General features: G+C 43.0%; 1 protein-coding gene across 2 annotated transcripts in view; it reads right to left on the reverse strand.

Moving 5' to 3' along the window:
• ddhd1a (DDHD domain containing 1a) overlaps positions 1–18,571 on the reverse strand; it is a 36,448-nt gene extending 17,877 nt beyond the window's left edge. The window contains exons 1-4 of one of the 2 annotated variants that reach the window (XM_021574113.3): positions 17,257–18,567; positions 14,802–14,981; positions 7,975–8,076; positions 2,872–3,000 (exon numbers count right to left, since the gene is read on the reverse strand). In XM_021574113.3, coding sequence (XP_021429788.3) covers positions 2,872–3,000; positions 7,975–8,076; positions 14,802–14,981; positions 17,257–18,085 — 1,240 coding nt within the window. In that variant the 5' untranslated portion in view covers positions 18,086–18,567. Of the gene's footprint in view, positions 1–2,871; positions 3,001–7,974; positions 8,077–14,801; positions 14,982–17,256 lie in introns of both variants that reach the window. The other variant, XM_021574114.3, reaches the window with a different exon arrangement.
• Positions 18,572–18,632: the final 61 nt, after the last annotated feature.

The following is an 18,632-nucleotide window of genomic DNA, read 5'->3' on the forward strand; positions in this document are numbered from 1 at the left end:
GTTAGCTAATCCAAGTTCATAATTTTAAAAGGCTAATTGATCATTAGAAAACCATTTTGCAATTATGTTAGCATAGCTGAAAACTGTTGTTCTGATTAAAGAAGCAATAAAACTGGCCTTCTTTCGACTAGTTGAGTATCTGGAGCATCAGCATTTGTGGGTTCGATTACAGGCTCAAAATGGCCAGAAACAAAGAACGTTTCTGAAACTCGTCAGTCTATTCTTGTTCTGAGAAATGAAGGCTATTCCATGCGAGAAATTGCAAAGAAACGGAAGAGCTCGTACAATGCTGTGTACTACTCCCTTCACAGAACAAAGCAAACTGGCCCTAACCAGAATGGAGAGAGTGGGAGCACAACGGTGCACAACTGAGCAAGAGGACAAGTACATTAGTGTCTAGTTTGAGAAATTTCCTCCTACAACAGGACAATGACCCAAAGCACAGCTCCAAACAATGCAATAACTATTTAGGGAAGAAGCAGTCAGCTGGTATTCTGTCTATAATGAAGTGGCCAGCAGTCACCCGATCTCAACTCTATTGAGCTGTTGTGTGAGCAACCTGACTTTATGGTACGTAAGAAGGGCCCATCAAGCCAATCCAACTTGCGGGAGGTGCTTCAGGAGGCATGGGGTGAAATCTCTTCAGATTGACAACTAGAATGCCAAAGGTCTGCAAGGCTGTAATTGCTGCAAATGGAGGATTCTTTGACGAAAGCAAAATTTGAAGGACACAATTACTTTTTCAATTAAAAATAATTAATTTATAACCTTGTCAACATGTTGACTATGTTTACTATTAATTTTGCAACTACTTCATGTATGTTTTCATAGAAAACAAGGATATTTCTAAGTGACCCCAAACTTTTGATATATATAACAGTCAAAAGTTTCAGAATACCTCCATTTTTCCAGTTTTTATTGAAATTCATAGTTTAATGTATTCTGAAATTAAAGCATAGAACAAATAAACAATTGGAGACAAAACATAAATAACGGAATTGTTCTGTTTATCAAAATGTAAATCTACTTTTGACTCAAAGTAGCCACCTTTTGCAGACATAACAGCCAAACACACTCATAGCATTCTTTCTACAATGGAAATCAAATATTGTTTAGAAAGTTCTCCCCAACACTGTTGAAGATGTTACCACAAAACATGTGCACTTGTAGGTTGCTTTGCTTTCACCCTTCTGCCCAGTGCATCCCAAACCAGCTCGATGGGGTTTAAGTCTGGAGACAGTGCTGGCCATTCCATGATTTGTAGCCTACCGTCTTGTTATTTTCATATAAGGTAGTTCTGACATACCTCCAGGCTGTTTTGGGTTACTTCTTGCTGTAGGATGAACCCCTGACTTGGCATACACCAGAGGGTATTGCATGGCGCTGCAAAATGCTGTGGTAGTTGTTTTGGTTCAGGGTGCCACTTACTCTGTTCAAGTCGCCGACTATGGATCCAGCAAAAGACCATGACGTTTCCTCCTCCATGTTTGACAGTTGATGTAACACACTGAGGAACCATCCTTTCGCCTACTCGACAGCGTACAAAAACCCTGCGTGATGAACTGAAGATGTCAAATTTTGATTAATCGGCCATAAGATCTTCTTCCAGTCTTTAGTAGTCCACTGGTGATGCTTCCTTGCCCAGTCAAGCCTCTTTTTCTTATTTTGCCATCTTAGCAATGGCTTTCTTACTGCCACTTGACCTGTCAAACCTGCAGCTTGAAGTCTTCTCTTTACAGTTGAAACGGAGACTTGCTTACTTCGACCAGTGTTAAGCTGTGCTTGAAGCGGTTGTCCTGTGAGCCACCTATCTCAGAAACTTGTCTTCTGATTCTGTTGTGGTTTTGGGTCTGCCATATCTCTTCCGGTCAGAGTTTCCTCCAATTTCCAAGTGCCTTTTGATGGTCTAGGAAATTGTACTCACTGACACCTTGGCTTCTTTGTAATTTCTCTAAAGGAAAGATCCACACTTTTAAGGGTTATAATTGTCTGTCTGTCTTCCTTCCTTTTTTATGATCGCAATATACTACTTCCTGCAGTACAATACTGTCAAAATAATGATTAAGAGGATGTAGTAACAGTCTGTTCCAACACTGATTTTATACAGACAGAGGGTTTTGTAAGTAATCAACAAAAATTGGGACACCTGCAGGAATTGTTAGCATCAACTTTCAAGGCTTAATTTAATTCATTGCTGCAGAACAGCTGTAAGTTGTTAAACCATTGCTTGTTCCCTGAAAAGGGCTTTTTATTTTTTAATTGTACATTATTTTTCAGTAACTGAAACTTTTTTTAAAACCTCTGGCAGTTTACCGCTTACCTTTGTGCCATTTCAGGTTATTCACTGGACTTGATTTGCTTAAATTTCATAAAAACTGGAATAATGGGGGTGTTCTAAAACTTTTGACCGATAGTGTATATAAATAGGGGAAATACTTAAAAGTATTGAGTTGTACCCTGACAGGGTACTGTGGATACCAATATCCGTTAGCCTCCCAGGCCCATGTTGCCCAGGGTTAAAAACATACATTGTAGAATAATATTTTATTGTATTACACCATCTAAACTTTTTCCACAGATCCCTTGTTCCTTTCATTTTTGATCTGGTCGCGACCCCTACAGTACCTTCAGGGGTCCGCTGACCCCACTTTGAGAACACCTGCTCTACACAATAGGGAAATAGGATTAGCTGCTTGCTGGCTGGCCGACACAGCCTTTAGGAGATTTCCAGCGGTAGTGGGTTTGTGTGTCAGAGGAGATTGAGAACTCATGCCAGATCCACCTCTTCATCTTCACTTGACTTGATATTGGGGTGGGGAAGGGGAGGAAGGGTTCAACAGAAGAGTGAGCAGTCAGTCAGTGACCTCTAACCTTTGGAGAAGCCCAGTTTCTGGGTGACAGTGCGGGCGATCTTGGAGGTGGTGGCATCGCTGTAGAGGTAGACCTCGTCCACACTGTGCCAGTCCACGTGGGTCCGACTCAATTTCAAACTGTGGACAGCTGCAGAGGAAGAAGAGAGGGATGGAGAAGTAGGAAAGGGAGGAAGGGGCAAAATGGAGGGATGGAAAAATTTGAAAGCAAGGAAGGGGGGAACGAGATGTGAGAGCAAGCAGAAAAAGGACAAGAGGAACAATGAACAAATGCAGGGGGAAAGACAAAATACACATCAAATTACTCATCAAAATTGTGATTACAAATTCCTCATGGTACAACTCCACAAGGAGAAAGTTTGGTGTAGTCTAGTGCTCGATCAAATACACCCTAAGGCATTGATCTGCAGAGGGTCACTAGAGAACCAGAAAAGTACATATTGAAGAAGCACAAAGGTTCACAAAGTCTGCATATTTCAACTGTTACCCGCCCATTGATTGCTTGGGTGTCATTGAATGTGTACAGTAGATTATGTGAAATAATATTGTACCACACAATTCCCAATTGGGTCTCTATGGTAAGCTCAATCACCAATGTGGATGGGCTACACTCAGATTGTGCAGATCATACAGAGGACTAGATTAGATTTCAGCCTCATTATCTTAGCGGGCAACAGCAACAGGGCAAGTAAGAGTGAAAACATGAACGATAAATGAAAACCGGTTGACTGGGTTGAGCTGGTCACATTGAGGTTTTATTGCCACAGATTCACTGTATGGTACAGTACGTGAAGAGGTGACCGGGTACTTTGGTATTGGTCCAGACCGAACCCTGGGGTGCATAGAGACAATCAGGAGGGATTAAAAGGACAGTGTTAAAATGTCCAGGACAAAAGGATTCCTAGAAAAGGTGGACATTAAAAGACGTCCTCCAGCGATTGTTTTTACTTGTACTGTTGAAAAGTGATATCCCAAGTACAAATACAGTAAAGTACACATACTAAAGGGTTAAACAAATATCAAAAGTTTGGACACCTACTCATTCAAGGGTTTTTCTTTTTACTATTTCCTACATTGTAGAATAATACAATGTAGCGGCAGGTAGCCTAGTGGTTAGAGCGTTGGACTAGTAACCCGAAAGGTTGCAAGATCGAATCCCCGAGCTGACAAGGTAAAAATCTGTTGTTCTGCCCCTGAACCAGCAGTTACCCCACTGTTCCTAGGCCGTCATTGAAAATAAGAACGAAGAATGTTCTTGCCTAACTTGCCTAGTTAAATAAAAGGTTAAAAAAATATGTTTTCAACATATCAAAGTAGTCACCCTTTGCCTTGACAGCTTTGACATTCTCTCAACCAGCTTCATGAGGTAGTCATCTAGAATGCATTTAAATTAAAAGGAGTACCTTGTTAAATGCGTTTGAGCCAATCAGTTGTGCTGTGACAAGGTAGGGGTGGCATACAGTAGATTTGGTAAAAGACCAAGTCCATATTATGGCAAGAACAGCTCAAATAAGCAAAGAGAAACGACAGTCCATCATTACTTTAAGACATGAAGTTCAGTCAATCTGGAATATTTCAAGAACTTTGAAAGAGTAGTCCCAAAAACCATCAAGCGCTATGATGAAACTAGCTCTCACGAGGACCGCCACAGGAAAGGAAGACCCAGCGTTACCTCTGTTGCAGAGGATAAGTTCATTAGAGTTAACTGCACCTCAGATTTCAGCCCAAATAAATGTGTCTCCTACTTGAACTCTGAAGCATCTCAACATCAACTGTTCAGAGGAGACTGCGTGACTCAAGCCTTCATGGTCAAATTACTGCAAAGAAACTACTACTAAAGGACACCAATAAGAAGAAGAGATTTGCTTGGGCCAAGATACACAAGCAATGGACATCAGTGAAAATGTGTCCTTTGGTCCAATGAGTCCAAATTGTAGGTTTTTGGGTCCAACCGCTGTGTCTTTGTGAGACGCAGAGCAGGTGAACGGATGATCTCCACGTGTGGTTCCCACCGTGAAGCATGGAGGAGGTGTGATGGTGCTTTGCTGGTGACAGGGTCAGTGATTTATTTAGAATTTAAAAGCACGTCTTCACTATTATTCTACAATGGAGAACATAGTAAAAATAAAGGAAAACCCTTGAATGAGTAGGTGTGTCCAAACTTTTGACTGGAACTGTATGTTTTGGGCAAAATAGTATTTGTATTTTTTATGCAAGTCTGGAGTGCTTTGTACTTGCGCAGGACTAATCATGTGTGAGTGAGAGTGCGAGCGAGACTTAGCATGGGGGGGGGGGGGGGGGGGGGGCACTTAGCACAATGGTATCACACTCTGTCCAGAGCGCTCACTTCCTCAGATCGTGTCCAGATTACTGCTGGTGCATTAGCTTGTTAATGCTCTGAAAACACTCAGCAGGTGTTCAGAAAACTCTTAACTAATGCAGTACAATCTACAGAGTAGGGGACATCAAAGCCTTCAATCACCTTCTTCCCTTCCTTCCCCCTCTTTCTCTCCTTCTTTCCACCTCCTAATTGGAGGCATCTGAGAAGTGTTGTAGAACCACCAGCGGGGAATAGAACAGTGTCTTTGTGAGAGTCACGTGGAGGGGTAAAGCAGGACGTCCCTGTTCTAATCTCATCAGCGCGGTGAGGATTGAGGAGCAGTCATGGATGCTCCAGTTGATCAGTCTCCATTCAGGGCCCCTCAGGGGCCTGATAATCCAAAATGGCTTAATGGAATGACAAGCAGGAGCTCAGGACTTAACCCATGGAGAAGAAGCTGTGTTTGATGGCAGACAGCATTGGAATTGGTTTCCATTTAGGAGAGGTAACCCATTGGGGCTTAAGAGAGGAGGGATGTATAGAAGGGATGGGACTGAATCCCAACCAAGCAGCTTTAGACAAAGTAAAAAGAAAACTCTTTCCAGTCGATGGTCATAAGAATCTATTGCATTGGAAGACCTGAGGGTAAAGATTTGTCAGTATTGCAGAACTTTTCACCGGGTTAGAGTAGCATGTTTTCATTTATCATTGGAAATCACTTGGGATTACAAGCATGCTTCACAACAAGTATCACACCAAGGTTGGAATCAATTCCACTTCAATTCAGCCAAATCAGGAGGTGAATTTATATGGAATTGACAACCAGCACTATACCACACTACGGTACATCATCTTACTACAGTACTCTACAGAAGCGGTGGCGTGCAGCAGAGGATAGAATGATCTGTTCTAATGATCAGAGAAGTACAGTAGGGAAAGACAATCTCACCATTTAGCTTACACCTACTCTGAGTCCACTGTAAAACGGGATGTCTTGAGGAGGCAGCAGGTACTCAGTCTTACCCATTAGCCAGCCATAGGAATAAATAAATCATGGCTGACTGGGTGGGGAATGGGGAACGTGCTCATGTTGCCAAATGAGAAGGGAAATGAGATGGACAAGCTTCCCAGAGACAACATCCTGTTTTACAGGGGAGCCCAGGGCAGAGCAGACAAGCCAGCGAGGGGAAGAGGGGGAGGCCTGGATCAAAGCACACCAGAGGATCTAACAGTCAGCCACAGAGAGGTTAAGAGGTTTACATGGGAGGCTTTCCAACTATGCCCCGGAGAGCAAGAGAGGACGAGGGAAGAGGGAGAAAAAGTTGTAGATAGATTTAGAGACCGTGTGAGAGACCAAGAGCTAGAACTATAGTGAAAGAGGTAAGAAAGAGAGGAACAGAGCAAGAGCGCTTCTTGTTCCTTTGTTCCTGAGATAGGGAATTATGCCACTAAACCAAGGCAAAGCTCCTTTCCTCAAATGAATTACTGTTATGTTTAAACAGTGTTATTGTTAGGATGCTAGCTCAGAGCAGTATTGTCTCTTAATTGGCATGGGAGAATTAGTGTGACAATTACAGGCAACGCCAAACTAGGGTCTGCCAAACATCTTAGATATGTTCCTAGCCTCTGAAGGGTTCCACATCATGTAGAGAGCCACAGAGGGAGTACTACGATCAATGCTAGGACACTAGGGTCACATTCATTAACCACAAGATGGTAGAGAACGTTTTGTGTCTGCTGAATGCAACCCAGTCCTGAATTAGATTGGCCCTGGGGCAGGGGTTAGCAACAGTCGGCCAAAACTGGCCCACGAGTTATCTTTATTTGGCCCCCCAAAGCTCATTATAAAAAGGGGGATTTTAGTTTTTGGTCAAAAGACAAATCGACATAAATTCAGATAAAAATGTGTTTCATTTGGAAATCTGTTCCCATGTACTCCTACGAATAAAAAGAGACATGATCATGTCTCAATGTAATCAAGGTATGAAATTGTTATTTTTTGGACTTAGTTGGTGTGCAGTGTACAAAATTATTATAATTATTTTGTGGCCTCCCGACCACCCCCGACAAAAATTGTCACTGAATCTAGTTGCTAACCCCTGCCCTACGGTGCTGCAGATATTGCTGGCAATAGGAGTCTGCACTAAAGGAGCAGTTATTCCATCCATTGAGGCAATGCAGGAGCTTATAGTGCAGCCTGCAGAGCAGTGTGCTATGTGGGCCTGAATGGTGCCTCTGTTGCCTCTAAACGAGAGCTTTGTTCATTCTCTTCAGAGCGGTGGTGGTGATACGGGAGGTTCATTAAGATGTGATCAAGCCGCTAGAGGGAAGGGGAGGCGGAGAAGGGGAGGCTTTTTGGAGAACCAGCTTATTGAGCTCAGATCCTTCGTTTTCCTATTTGGATTTAGAGAGACTGGAAAGATGTTACTAGCTAACTGACTCTCCACTTACTTAGCTCTACCACCACTAACAGACAGACCGGAGCAAGACTTGCAGGTATCATCCAAAAGTCCAGAGAGCAGCAGCAGTAACAGTGACATACTCTGGAACACAGGAAGGGGGGCATTCTAATGACTAGGCCCAATATAAACTAAAGGAGTGAGAAGCCGTCTAATCTAGAGACCAGTTCTACTAGAGCGGGTTGGGTTGTCTAACTGGACTTAGTTCTAGGGAGAGCTCAAAGGGGTGAGCGAAGATCTAGTTCAATCAAGACCTAAGATCTAGAGGAGAGAGGGAGCAAAGCAGATATAATGTAGGAGATAAAAAAGGCTGGCGTTACAGTACCTGAGCAGCGTTTGCGCTTGAGACATTTAGTTGTAGCACTCGGTTGATATCCACTCCATTTGAAAAGAAAGGGGAGGTAGAAAGGGGGCAGGTGGGAGAGAACTACAACCAAGAGAGAGTGAGTGAAGGACATGACTTTGGTGTTTTGTCACAGAGGGCTACCCACTGCAATCACTGTTAGACTGGAGGGCGTTTGTCAAGCAGCGCTGGTATCAGGTAGACACCCTGGGTCTTGTGTGGGTGTATAGTACAGCTGTTGGTTAGAAGCTGTTGACTAGTATTCACATCAGAAAATGTCACAGAAATGTGCATTAGTTCAAATGTGATTTAAAAAATAACGAGGAAAATTTTGAAGCGTATAGCCTAACCATTAATACATTTTGTTAAATTTCATTAGCTTCATTCAACTGACAAGCAAAGTTCTTCATTTGAATACAACCTGTCCATATGAACATGACTCTTCATTGTGGTGGCTTAATTAACATGTCAATATTTGCTGTTACACACAATCTTGAGCTGAGTGGGAACATTAAAACCCATTTGCAGCGCTGTTTGACATATGCCCAAGATGATTGAGGTAGCACCTGAACCTTATTCTTGTTTTACTGCCTTTAGGGCACTCACGTGTGGACTATATCATATGCTGGTAATGAAAAGATGATTTTATACAAAACTATTTTAAAACATGACAATTATGACTGTTTGCCTCTGACAAAATGGTTGGTCAATGGAGGCTACATGACATAACATATTCAGAGTGATAAGAGGGATACATGGTTGTATAGTACTTTCAGCCAGATAGCTGTCATTCATCATCTTGTCAAACAGGTTGAGTACAAATTGCAAAACAACATTCTAACATCAAATTTAAAAGTATTTTCCTGAAAGAATGTTGGAGGGCTATCAAAGTAAAAGCCAGACTTAACAGCGTAATATTTTAAGAGGATTTCACAACGATCCAAAAGTGAGTGGGCCGCCTACAGAGAAGTTTCTTAGAAGTAGCCCGCCTTAAAGCTTTTTTCCCCCCTTGCTCATGTTGAGTCTAAAAACCGAAAGAGCTAAATTATTTTAGTGGGTCAGAAAAACTTCAGGGAAGGATATCCATTCCTGAGAACAGAGGCGAGAACCATTTCTGAGAACAAAGAGGAGGACGTTGCCCTCTAAGATATGTCCTAAAGTCCAAGCAACTGCTCACTCCTTCCCACACACTGGCCATACAGTAAGTCTCGCTCTCTCTCACAGCTATCAAGCAACCAGGGTTTCATTTAGAGAAATATCCTTCCATTAGACCATTGTGTCAGACTTGATATCATCACATAGACTATGGCTGCAGTCAGACTGTGCAGTGATAAGGACATTGGGAATCAGTCTGAGCCCTGACCTAAAAGGACCAGTCACCACTGTCACACTGACTCAGATAACATGACCTAGGTCTTGCCCTGTGACAGAGCTGTTTGTGGACCTTTGTGGTCCTTAGCTGATTGAACTGGGGTTATGTTTAAAGAGTGTTAGTCAAAATGAGGGTGCTCCTATTAAACCAGAAGAACCCTGAGCTGGGAGCTCATTTGGCCATAAAGGTATTATGCTGTGCTGTGACTGCTTTCATATTTCACATTTACTCACAGCTATAAATAGGCTGTGATCGGTCCAACAAGAACACCCAGGCAAGCAAGTTGTCAAGGGGGAGTTGTATTTGGATAATAATAAGCCTTTAGGATAACGTTGGTGTACTGGAATGTAAATAGTATCATAATCAGTCAAGCAGAATAACTATGGGTGTGGATATGATATTGAGATGTCTCCTATCCTTTCAGGCATTTGATTACCAAATTAATGTGGATCTCCATTCCGGACAGGGCTATAATTGTACCATTTGAGCGGAGGTTAGGACCAAGAGATCAGACTTGCAAATGACAGCAGTGCTTTCCTCAGCTGGGCTGAAACCTGCTGATTGTACAAGTGTTGTCAGGACAGGCTGAGAGAGCAAAGAGCGAGAGAGACCAAGAGAGACAGGGGGGAGAGAGAGAACGACAAATAAAGAGAGAGACAGTTAGAGAGGGAGAGAAAGATTGTTATATAGAAAGAGAGAAACGCCACCCTCAGAGTGTCTGGAGACAGACATGAATCGGCTGATCCATCTGGGACCACATCACAACAACAGTGGCTGGAAACAAATAGGCTTTATCCTGCTTAACAACTTACTGTCTGGGGCTGTCCAGCTTTAGGAAGTATATTACTGTATCATTTAAATTACTACTAATGCAGCACTAATATATCTGACTTGTTTTCTGAACTGAAGTTGGCTTGTGTGGCCGTGATTAAATGCTAATCTTGGGTTTAGGGTTTCAATGCGGTACATTTCTGGATGTTGACAATTGGAGACAAAACGGCAGTGTTATGGAGTATAGATTACATTTTGACATGGCCCGCACTGAGCTTGTTTTGGCCTACATCTTGAATCAAAAGGTCCATTGGTGTGGACTTCTCGGTTTGAGAGAGAGCACCATAAACCTCTCAAAAGGAATGACATTCCAAATGTCATATTGGTTAAGAGCTTGTCTACTCCGCTGGGAGCTTTGGATTTAATTGGCCAGGGAAAAGACCAACACAACAGAATGCTACAGTATCTGGTCAAGCACATCACATCCATTCTATTCTCCATCAAGAGTATCCAGCCATCCACCCACATAGCGACATACAGCCTGAGGTATTCAGCCTTCAAATAAACATAAAAATGCATTACACTACTAAACTGTGTGTCTAAAACTCTTATGATTAAAAAAAAGTGTATTTTGAATGATAGGCCTTCTAGCTATTGAAAGCTTAGAGAATAAGTATGCTAAATGTCAAATGTCAGTGTGCCATGACGATTGTCCTGGGTTGTAGACGAGAGCTGTGACTAGTGATGGAGGGGAAAACATCTATAGTTACATAGAGATATTACTTGTGAGAATATATCGTATCGCTTTGACAATATCGCAATATCATTTATTTTGCTAGTTGGATGTACCTGCAGCCTATTCACTAACTGCAGTATTTTTCCTTCATAGCTTGTTGTCCATCTTTTTAAAATAGGGTGACAATTTGTTTTCAGCACTTTTATTTCAATGACGGATCAAACCTTGTTTTCTCATGGCTCTCTCTTGTCCCTCTACAGCAGACATGTGGTGAGCAATATGTTTGGAACACTGAATCACAAAATTACAGTACCTATCGTTTCGGCACCAAAGTATCCTAATAATATCGTATTGAGGTCCCTGGCAATTCCCAGCCCTAGCTGTGACATGACATTATGTGATGTTCTGGCATGTGTGTGTTGTTGACATATGACCCTGTGTGCCTGTGGGGCTTTGCTTGCCGTGACGCTCCAGGAGCCTGACGGACTGAAGTACACCCCACCGTCATGAGCCCTGGCCCAGCCTCCAGCCAGCCCACATGCAAATCTCTCTACTGATTCAAACGCCTTCAAAAAACATCCGTATGATAGATTCTCACATCAGTACACAGTCCCTTCACATACCCGCATCTCTCTGTTGCCATCACCCACCACTCCAACACAGACATATATACACACAGTACACACATATCCACCAGGGATTCTTCCATAATCAGCCTCCCTAAGTGATACACAGCCAGTGCATCTTTAAACAGGTCTGACAAACAAAAGGTGTAATGTGTCCACAACAATGTGGCCAGGTCGCAATTGTAAATGAGAACTTGTTCTCAACTTGCCTACCTGGTTAAATAAAGGTAAAATAAATAAATAAATAAATAAAAAAGACACATAAAGCTTCCTCGGGTCTCCTAAAACCTGACAGGGGAGCCATCAGGGTCTCTTGGTCTCTTGCTATTAACACCATGCTCCTTAGATTATGGAATCACAGTGAGAGGGTCATGGAGCCCCAATGGGACTTTTCAGTCACAATGCATGGAGCAACTCTGTGCATGTGTGTGTGAGAGACTGAGCATACAGGCCTGCCCTACAGTATAAACATTTTTTTTGCCAAATGCCAAATGCCAAATGACGGTTTCTGTACAACAAACACTCTCATAGTGATACTTTGTACTTTCTTCCTCTGAGAGGAACTTCCAAGCCAGGCTAGCAAGTAAGACACTCTGTATTCTGTGAACCAGCCTATTGCCAGCTTCAGTAGCTGCTGAAATTGGTAAACCCGCCACAGTATAGCTGCCATGTGGGCCACCATCTGTGGCAACTGTCAATTTCCATCCTCAAATTAGACGACAGTGGCAGCCATCAACTACAAATGAAGTGTCAAACTGTCATGGTCACCCTTTCCCATAGAAGCCTGAGGAATGAGGAACCCTTTTTGACTGACACAGCAGCAATAACCAAGGGCAGGAGAGAACAGAGCCCTCATGCCGTCTGCATTATGATGATCTCATGCCGTTTGCATTATGATGATCTCATGCCTACATAACATGCCTGCGAGCCGCAACACTTGCTTTCTGCTCCATTAGTCTTGGAGCTGGCTGCTGGGTTTCAGCGTGAGAAAGATGGAGAGAGGGGAGGAAGGGTGAGAGAAAGAGGGAGAAGTGGAGGAAGAGTGAGTGGGTGAAAGAAAGACAGAGAGAGTTGAGGGAGAACAATGGTGGAGGAGAGGAAAGGAGAGAGGGAGAGAAGGAGAGAGGGTAATGCAGTATTGTGAAGTGGGTAACAGGTACACTCTCCCGCTTTATTAGCTGGGTGCTCTGCCATATATGACAAAGATTTCAAATATAATACCAAGTTCAAAAACATTGGGAAATGGCATAACTCCAAAATGTTGGGGGGTTATTTACACAAAAAATAAATCACACCTTTTCATTTTCGTCCAGGCAGGCTAACATGTTTTCGGAAGTTATGCCTTGATCAGAGCATCCGATTCAGTAAGCTACTGTATATGGTACAATAGACTCACTGTCATTTTCAAGACATTGACTTTTGCAGAATGTGTTAACAAATAACTTTGAAGTGAATCCTTGAATGAATTCATAAAATGTGGTGAAGCATTAGAACAGTTTTGTATTCTCTCAAAGAGGTGACTCATAATGGAAATTATGGGATGTGGCAGTGCTTTCAAAGGGGGACTTGGAAAGGGCTGGGTTGTGGGTGCCTACGTGAAAGTGACACAACCGTTGCCGTAATCCTGATCCCATTTCAAACACACTGATTATGACTTGTATCCTCGGTGTGTGTTGATATTTGTGTATGTGTGAGAAAGAGAGGGAGGAAGAGGGGTAGTAAAACAAGGGAAATTCGGACAAGTGGAGACATTTGACTTTAGGTTTACAAGTCGGGTTAGAATTACAGTTAGTGTCAGGTTTAAGGGAAAATAGGATTTTGAATGGGAATTAATTGTTTGGTCCCCACATGGATTAGTAGAGAGCGAGTGGCCTCTGTCTTTCCACCAGTTCATGTCTGTGATTAAATTTGAGTGGCGTAGCTAGTACCATGCAGGCGCTTGAGAGAACATTGCATTGGCAATAAGGCAAACTCCAGTAGCCAGCCAGTCTACTCATGACTATATATACAGTCCCCTATTGCTCCTGAAGGGCGAGACTGTCCTTGTATGAATGAACAGACTGTACTGTTGGACGCATTCAGAACAGGTCTGAAATAGAGGCTAGATCAGGGACCCATTCAAGGACTAAACTTATGTTGATTAACACTGAGTCAGAGCAAGTCATGATCATTCACAATGGGAGGTTAATCACTGTGCAAACACTGTTATGGTCCAATTCAGAGTGCCACACACTGAGGAGATGGCGCTGGCCTTGGTTGGTAGGAAAGCAGCACTTATTCTCAGTTCGAGATAGAAGTTGTCTTCAAGCTTAGCATTGAAGTGTCAGATTATTTCTCACACAGATACAGCACACACACCAACACTGGTGGCATTTTCCCTTACACACATACACACAAACACAGAGGCAAACAAAGGTGACACTCTCCTTCTCCCTCGCTTTCCCTCTCTCACACACATACACACAATCTCTCCTGGTGACACACTGATTTAATACCTCTGGTATCGAAAGTCATTCACACACACATTCATCACAGAAGGAGCAGCCATTTCACAGGGCTGAAGACTGTGCATTCAGGAGGGAATTGCTGACTGAAAGATTCCATTTGTCACTTGTTTTCTGAGTGCACCAACAAGCTATTCCTGAAACAAATTGCTGTCTGAGCCTTGCATGAGAAATACCCCTTTTACCTATAATACACTCTGGCCTAACAAAATACAATCAACATCCTCATAAAGACAATCTGGTATGTTTCCCCTTTCTGGTCTACAGGGAGATCCTGATAGCTAATACGTTATGGTTTATGAGTCCCAACAACACTTTTCCGTTGCTGATAAGGTGGGCAAAGGTGGGTGATATTTTTAATGGAGTCCATAACTAACCCAGACACCATCTACAGAGAACCCCATTTGACAGCTGCTACCACACTACATTATCTATAAGTTCTCTATAGATAAGTACCTTGGTGGAATTATAGTCAGGTTAGTAGTGATTGCCCTGGCAGAACGTTGCAGATTAAAATTGTGAGAGAGCATGGCTACAGCACTGGTATCCAACCCTGGTCCTGGAGAACAAGCCGATTCAGCTAATCAACAAATCATCAAGACGTGGTTAGTGAAATCAAGCGTTTCAGTTCTGCTCTGGACCAAAAGCTTGCCCAGACTATAGCTCTCCAGGACCAGGGTTGGAGACAACCAGTATTCAGTCTTTAGAATAATGCATTATATACTTGATATAAGCCTACACTTGGTAAATATTTATTTAGGCCTAAACCATATCTCCCACACGCCCTGGTGTTGTCTCACCATCTTTGCTGTCGACTGTTTTGGCCACCACAGAGTCAGAGTCGAAGCTGTCCTGCATTTGCTGCCCAAGGAAACGGGTCAAGTGCTCCACCTCAATGAGGTCACTCTCCTCCTCCTCCAATGGGAGCCAGGTGCCGTCGATGAACCACTGGCCCCTCATGACAGGAATGCTCTCCTGCTCTGAGGGTGGGAGAGAGAATGGAGCAGGGGGAAGTTAGAGAGATTTACAAAGCATTCAATTTTTCCCCCTTTTCTTTTCAATGTTCCCCTTGATTGTTTGCGGGGAACAAAATGCTAGACAGACAAAAAATGGTAACTTAGTTGTTACCTGCTGGCTCATGCTATGTGTGTGTATGTGGTGCTGACACCAAATGCAAATACATCTAGGTAGTTGCTTTGTGAAGGCTGCAATGACAGGTAGGCCTAATTAGGCACCCTATAAAGCTAGGCATTGGCAATCTCAGTGGAGTGTGGAGGGAGGCGAAGTTGATTACAGAACTGATTAGTTTCGAATTAGTAGTCGTTGGTGAGAGCATGACCACAACATTTAATTCTGTAATGTGTGTTTTTCTATCTAATGGCACAGAGCTTGGGTGTGACTGTTCCTACAAGCAGGTAGTAACCAACACACATCATCTATAGTAAATAGCAGCAAAGACAGAAAAAAGCTCTTACGGAAATCACTTTTACAGTAGCCTACATTTGTATTCAGCTTTAATTTATCATTGGATGTGGTACAGAGAGTACAGATGTAGGATAATGAAAACACCAATAGAAATGTTAGAAATGTCTTACTCAACAAAACAGACTCTAGTGAGAAGATATAGGCCTAAGCTAGCTAATGCATGTCAAACATTGATATTACAGGCCCAAACATAGTCAGAGCCTCAAACTGACTACAACATCTAGCTGGAAGATCCTAGTAAACCAACTGTCACTTAGTGTTGCCTCAGGCGAACTCAGCGAGATATTTCATTTTCCCTAAAGGGATGCATGGCTATCTCGCTGGCTTGCTCAAGTAATCCAGGGCTCTATAGGAACCAGCTATACCACCATGGCTGACTTTTTTGTAAATCTCCATGAATTAGTTGGCACAGTCCAGATACATTCATTGGAGGCAGTGCCCGTGATGGTGGCTAGACTAATAATAGGCCACTTTTGTGGGTTTGTGATAGGTAGCACAAATAAACTTTGGCTTCATTAGGTTGCTTAAAGGTAATGTTTCTGACCCTATTCCAGATTGTGACTATACAGTACTAGTCAAAAGTTGACACACCTACTCATTCAAGGGTTTTTCTTTATTTTTACTATTTTCTACATTGTAGAATAATAGTGAAGACATCAACACTATGAAATAACACATATGGAATCATGTAATAAGCAAAAAAGTGTTGAACAAATCCAAATATATGTTATTTTAGATTCTTCAAAGTAGCTACCCTTTGCCTTGATGACAATGCATTTCATTTAACAGGTGTGCGTTGTTTAAAGTTAATTTGTGGAATTTCTTTCCTTCTTAATGCGTTGGAGCCAATCGGTTGTGTGACATGGTAGGGGTGGTCCAAATTTACGATAATCCGTTCACCTACTCTGCGTCTCACAAAGACACAGCAGTTGGAACCAAAAATATCAAATTTGGACCACCCCTACCATGTCACAACTGATTGGCTCAAATGCATTGAGGAAAGAAATTCCACAAATTAACTTTTAACATGGCACACCTGTTAATTGAAACGCATTCCTGGTGACTACCTCATGAAGCTGGCTGAGAGAATGCCAAGTGTGCAAAGCTGTCAAGGCAAAGGGTGGATACTTTGAATAATGTCAAATATAAATAGATTTTGATTTGTTTAACACTTTTTGTTGGTTACTTTGTGATTCCATGTGTTATTGCATAGTTTTGATGTCTTCACTATTATTCTACAATGTAGAAAATAGTCAATATTTTAAAAAATCCTGGAATGAGGTGGTGTCTTTTGACTGGTACTGTATATATTTTTTAACTTTAGTGTGCTTACTGTATTTGTACTTGGGATATCACTTTTGACAGGTACTGTATGTGGCCTATATTTGTACATTAAAGCATATTGTAGACAGACAGATTGCGTAGTAGGCATGAATGAGAGATGGTGACACCATGCCATCTCTGATCTCGTGAGTGTATACAAGGTCATCTCTATAGTGACCTGGTAGTGATTTGTCCATGCAGTCTGCAGCCTCTCATTGGAGAGATACGCAGCAGGAATTAAGACCAGAGATTATGGGCACCACTCAACATCTGGCACTGATGCGTTTGCTTGCCAGTGGCAGATGAATAGCACTTGGCAATATGGGTTGAGACTAAAATACTTTAAAGCGTAACCCTCTTGCACACATTGGTTTGCAAGCAAAACATACATATACAGGAATGCTGGGTATATAAGGAGGAAAGAGAATGCTTCCTATTGATACTTACGATTCCAATACACAGGATAGCATTCTCTGTCTTTGACATCCACCTCATACAGCCCACCCCTGACACATACAGCCTCTACGTTGATGCTTATTGAATCAAGGTCTCTTTCGTCTGAGGAGTCCGTTCTCTCCATCGAACCCCTGTCCCTATTCACCGTAGTTCTCGGCGCCGGCACTGGTCCAGCTCGCTCGATTCCGTTCGACCCCCCAGTTGTCGCTTCCACCCCGCTTGCATTATCTTCCTCGTACGCTTCATCCATTCCCAAAGAACCCTGGCGCTTGGTTGTTCCAGGGTTCAGTTCGCAGAAATGACGAAACATGACCTCAACTTTCAAAGAGTCGTGTCCAATGAAAGGCTTCCACGTTTTTTTGTCCTCTTTGTAAAACCACCGCACTTCTTCGGGTCCCAATTCTGTGACAACCTCGTTATACCGGTTCCTTGAACTACTGCTCCGAGTCCTCTTTCTGCTTTCCAACACCGGGGTGGCGTTCCGGTCATTTTCACTGAAGGCCAGAGAACCGGTGTCTAGGTAGGCTGCGGGAGGACTCCGGTTGTTGTGACAGCCGGGGTAAGGTTCCTCTAGTATCATACAGTCCGGAGGAACCCGGTGGCGGCCTCGCAGCAGCGGCATGTGCCTGTCCAGACCTGGCTGAACCGAGTGCATCCCCGCCAGCATTGTTTCGCCAATAGGCTCTTCATAGCAGCATACAAATACATCTTTTTCCAAGTCCCAGTCTCTGTTGTTGTTGCCGACTGATGAGACCCTATTCTCAGGGCTCTGTGGAGAGCTGCTTAGCAAAGACGTTTTATTTGTGAAACTGCTCGACATAACTATTGAGCAAGCTATCTTGTCATTAGCTCGGTAGCTAACCGGCCGACCCGGCCTAGCTATGTTTTGCTATGCAGCAACTACTGGCAATCCGTCGTATGTTTGACGAGGTAAAACTAGCTATTTTATTCATTGACAAGAAATAAACTAGCCCTAGCCAGCTTCCATCCGAGAAACCTGCTATTCTCTCTTCGGCACAACCACCTGACCTACACCAAATATTTTATAACTAAACCCTACACCTTCTGCAGCGGTACACAGCCCCTTTCCTGCTGGATTCGGTCACAGAATCCGCTTGGTCCAGTTTAATATTGATACTGTCCTGTAACAAGTTGATATCTCTTTCTTTCCTGCGAGTAGAATTGCAGATTATTTCGTGTCTAAACAACTCGCCGGCTAGCATGGAGACACAAGCGCGTGCGTCAACTAGCTCTCTCTCCCCGTGACAGCTGACGCAAGTATCACAAGATTCCTACGCCCAGATGTGAACGCGCACGTAGAATGTACGCGAACCTTCTTCTTCTTCTTCTTCGATTTCATGGCGGTC

This window comes from Oncorhynchus mykiss, chromosome 19, assembly GCF_057628025.1.
Source record: "Oncorhynchus mykiss isolate SJ-2025 chromosome 19, ASM5762802v1, whole genome shotgun sequence".
Lineage (NCBI taxonomy): Eukaryota > Metazoa > Chordata > Actinopteri > Salmoniformes > Salmonidae > Oncorhynchus > Oncorhynchus mykiss.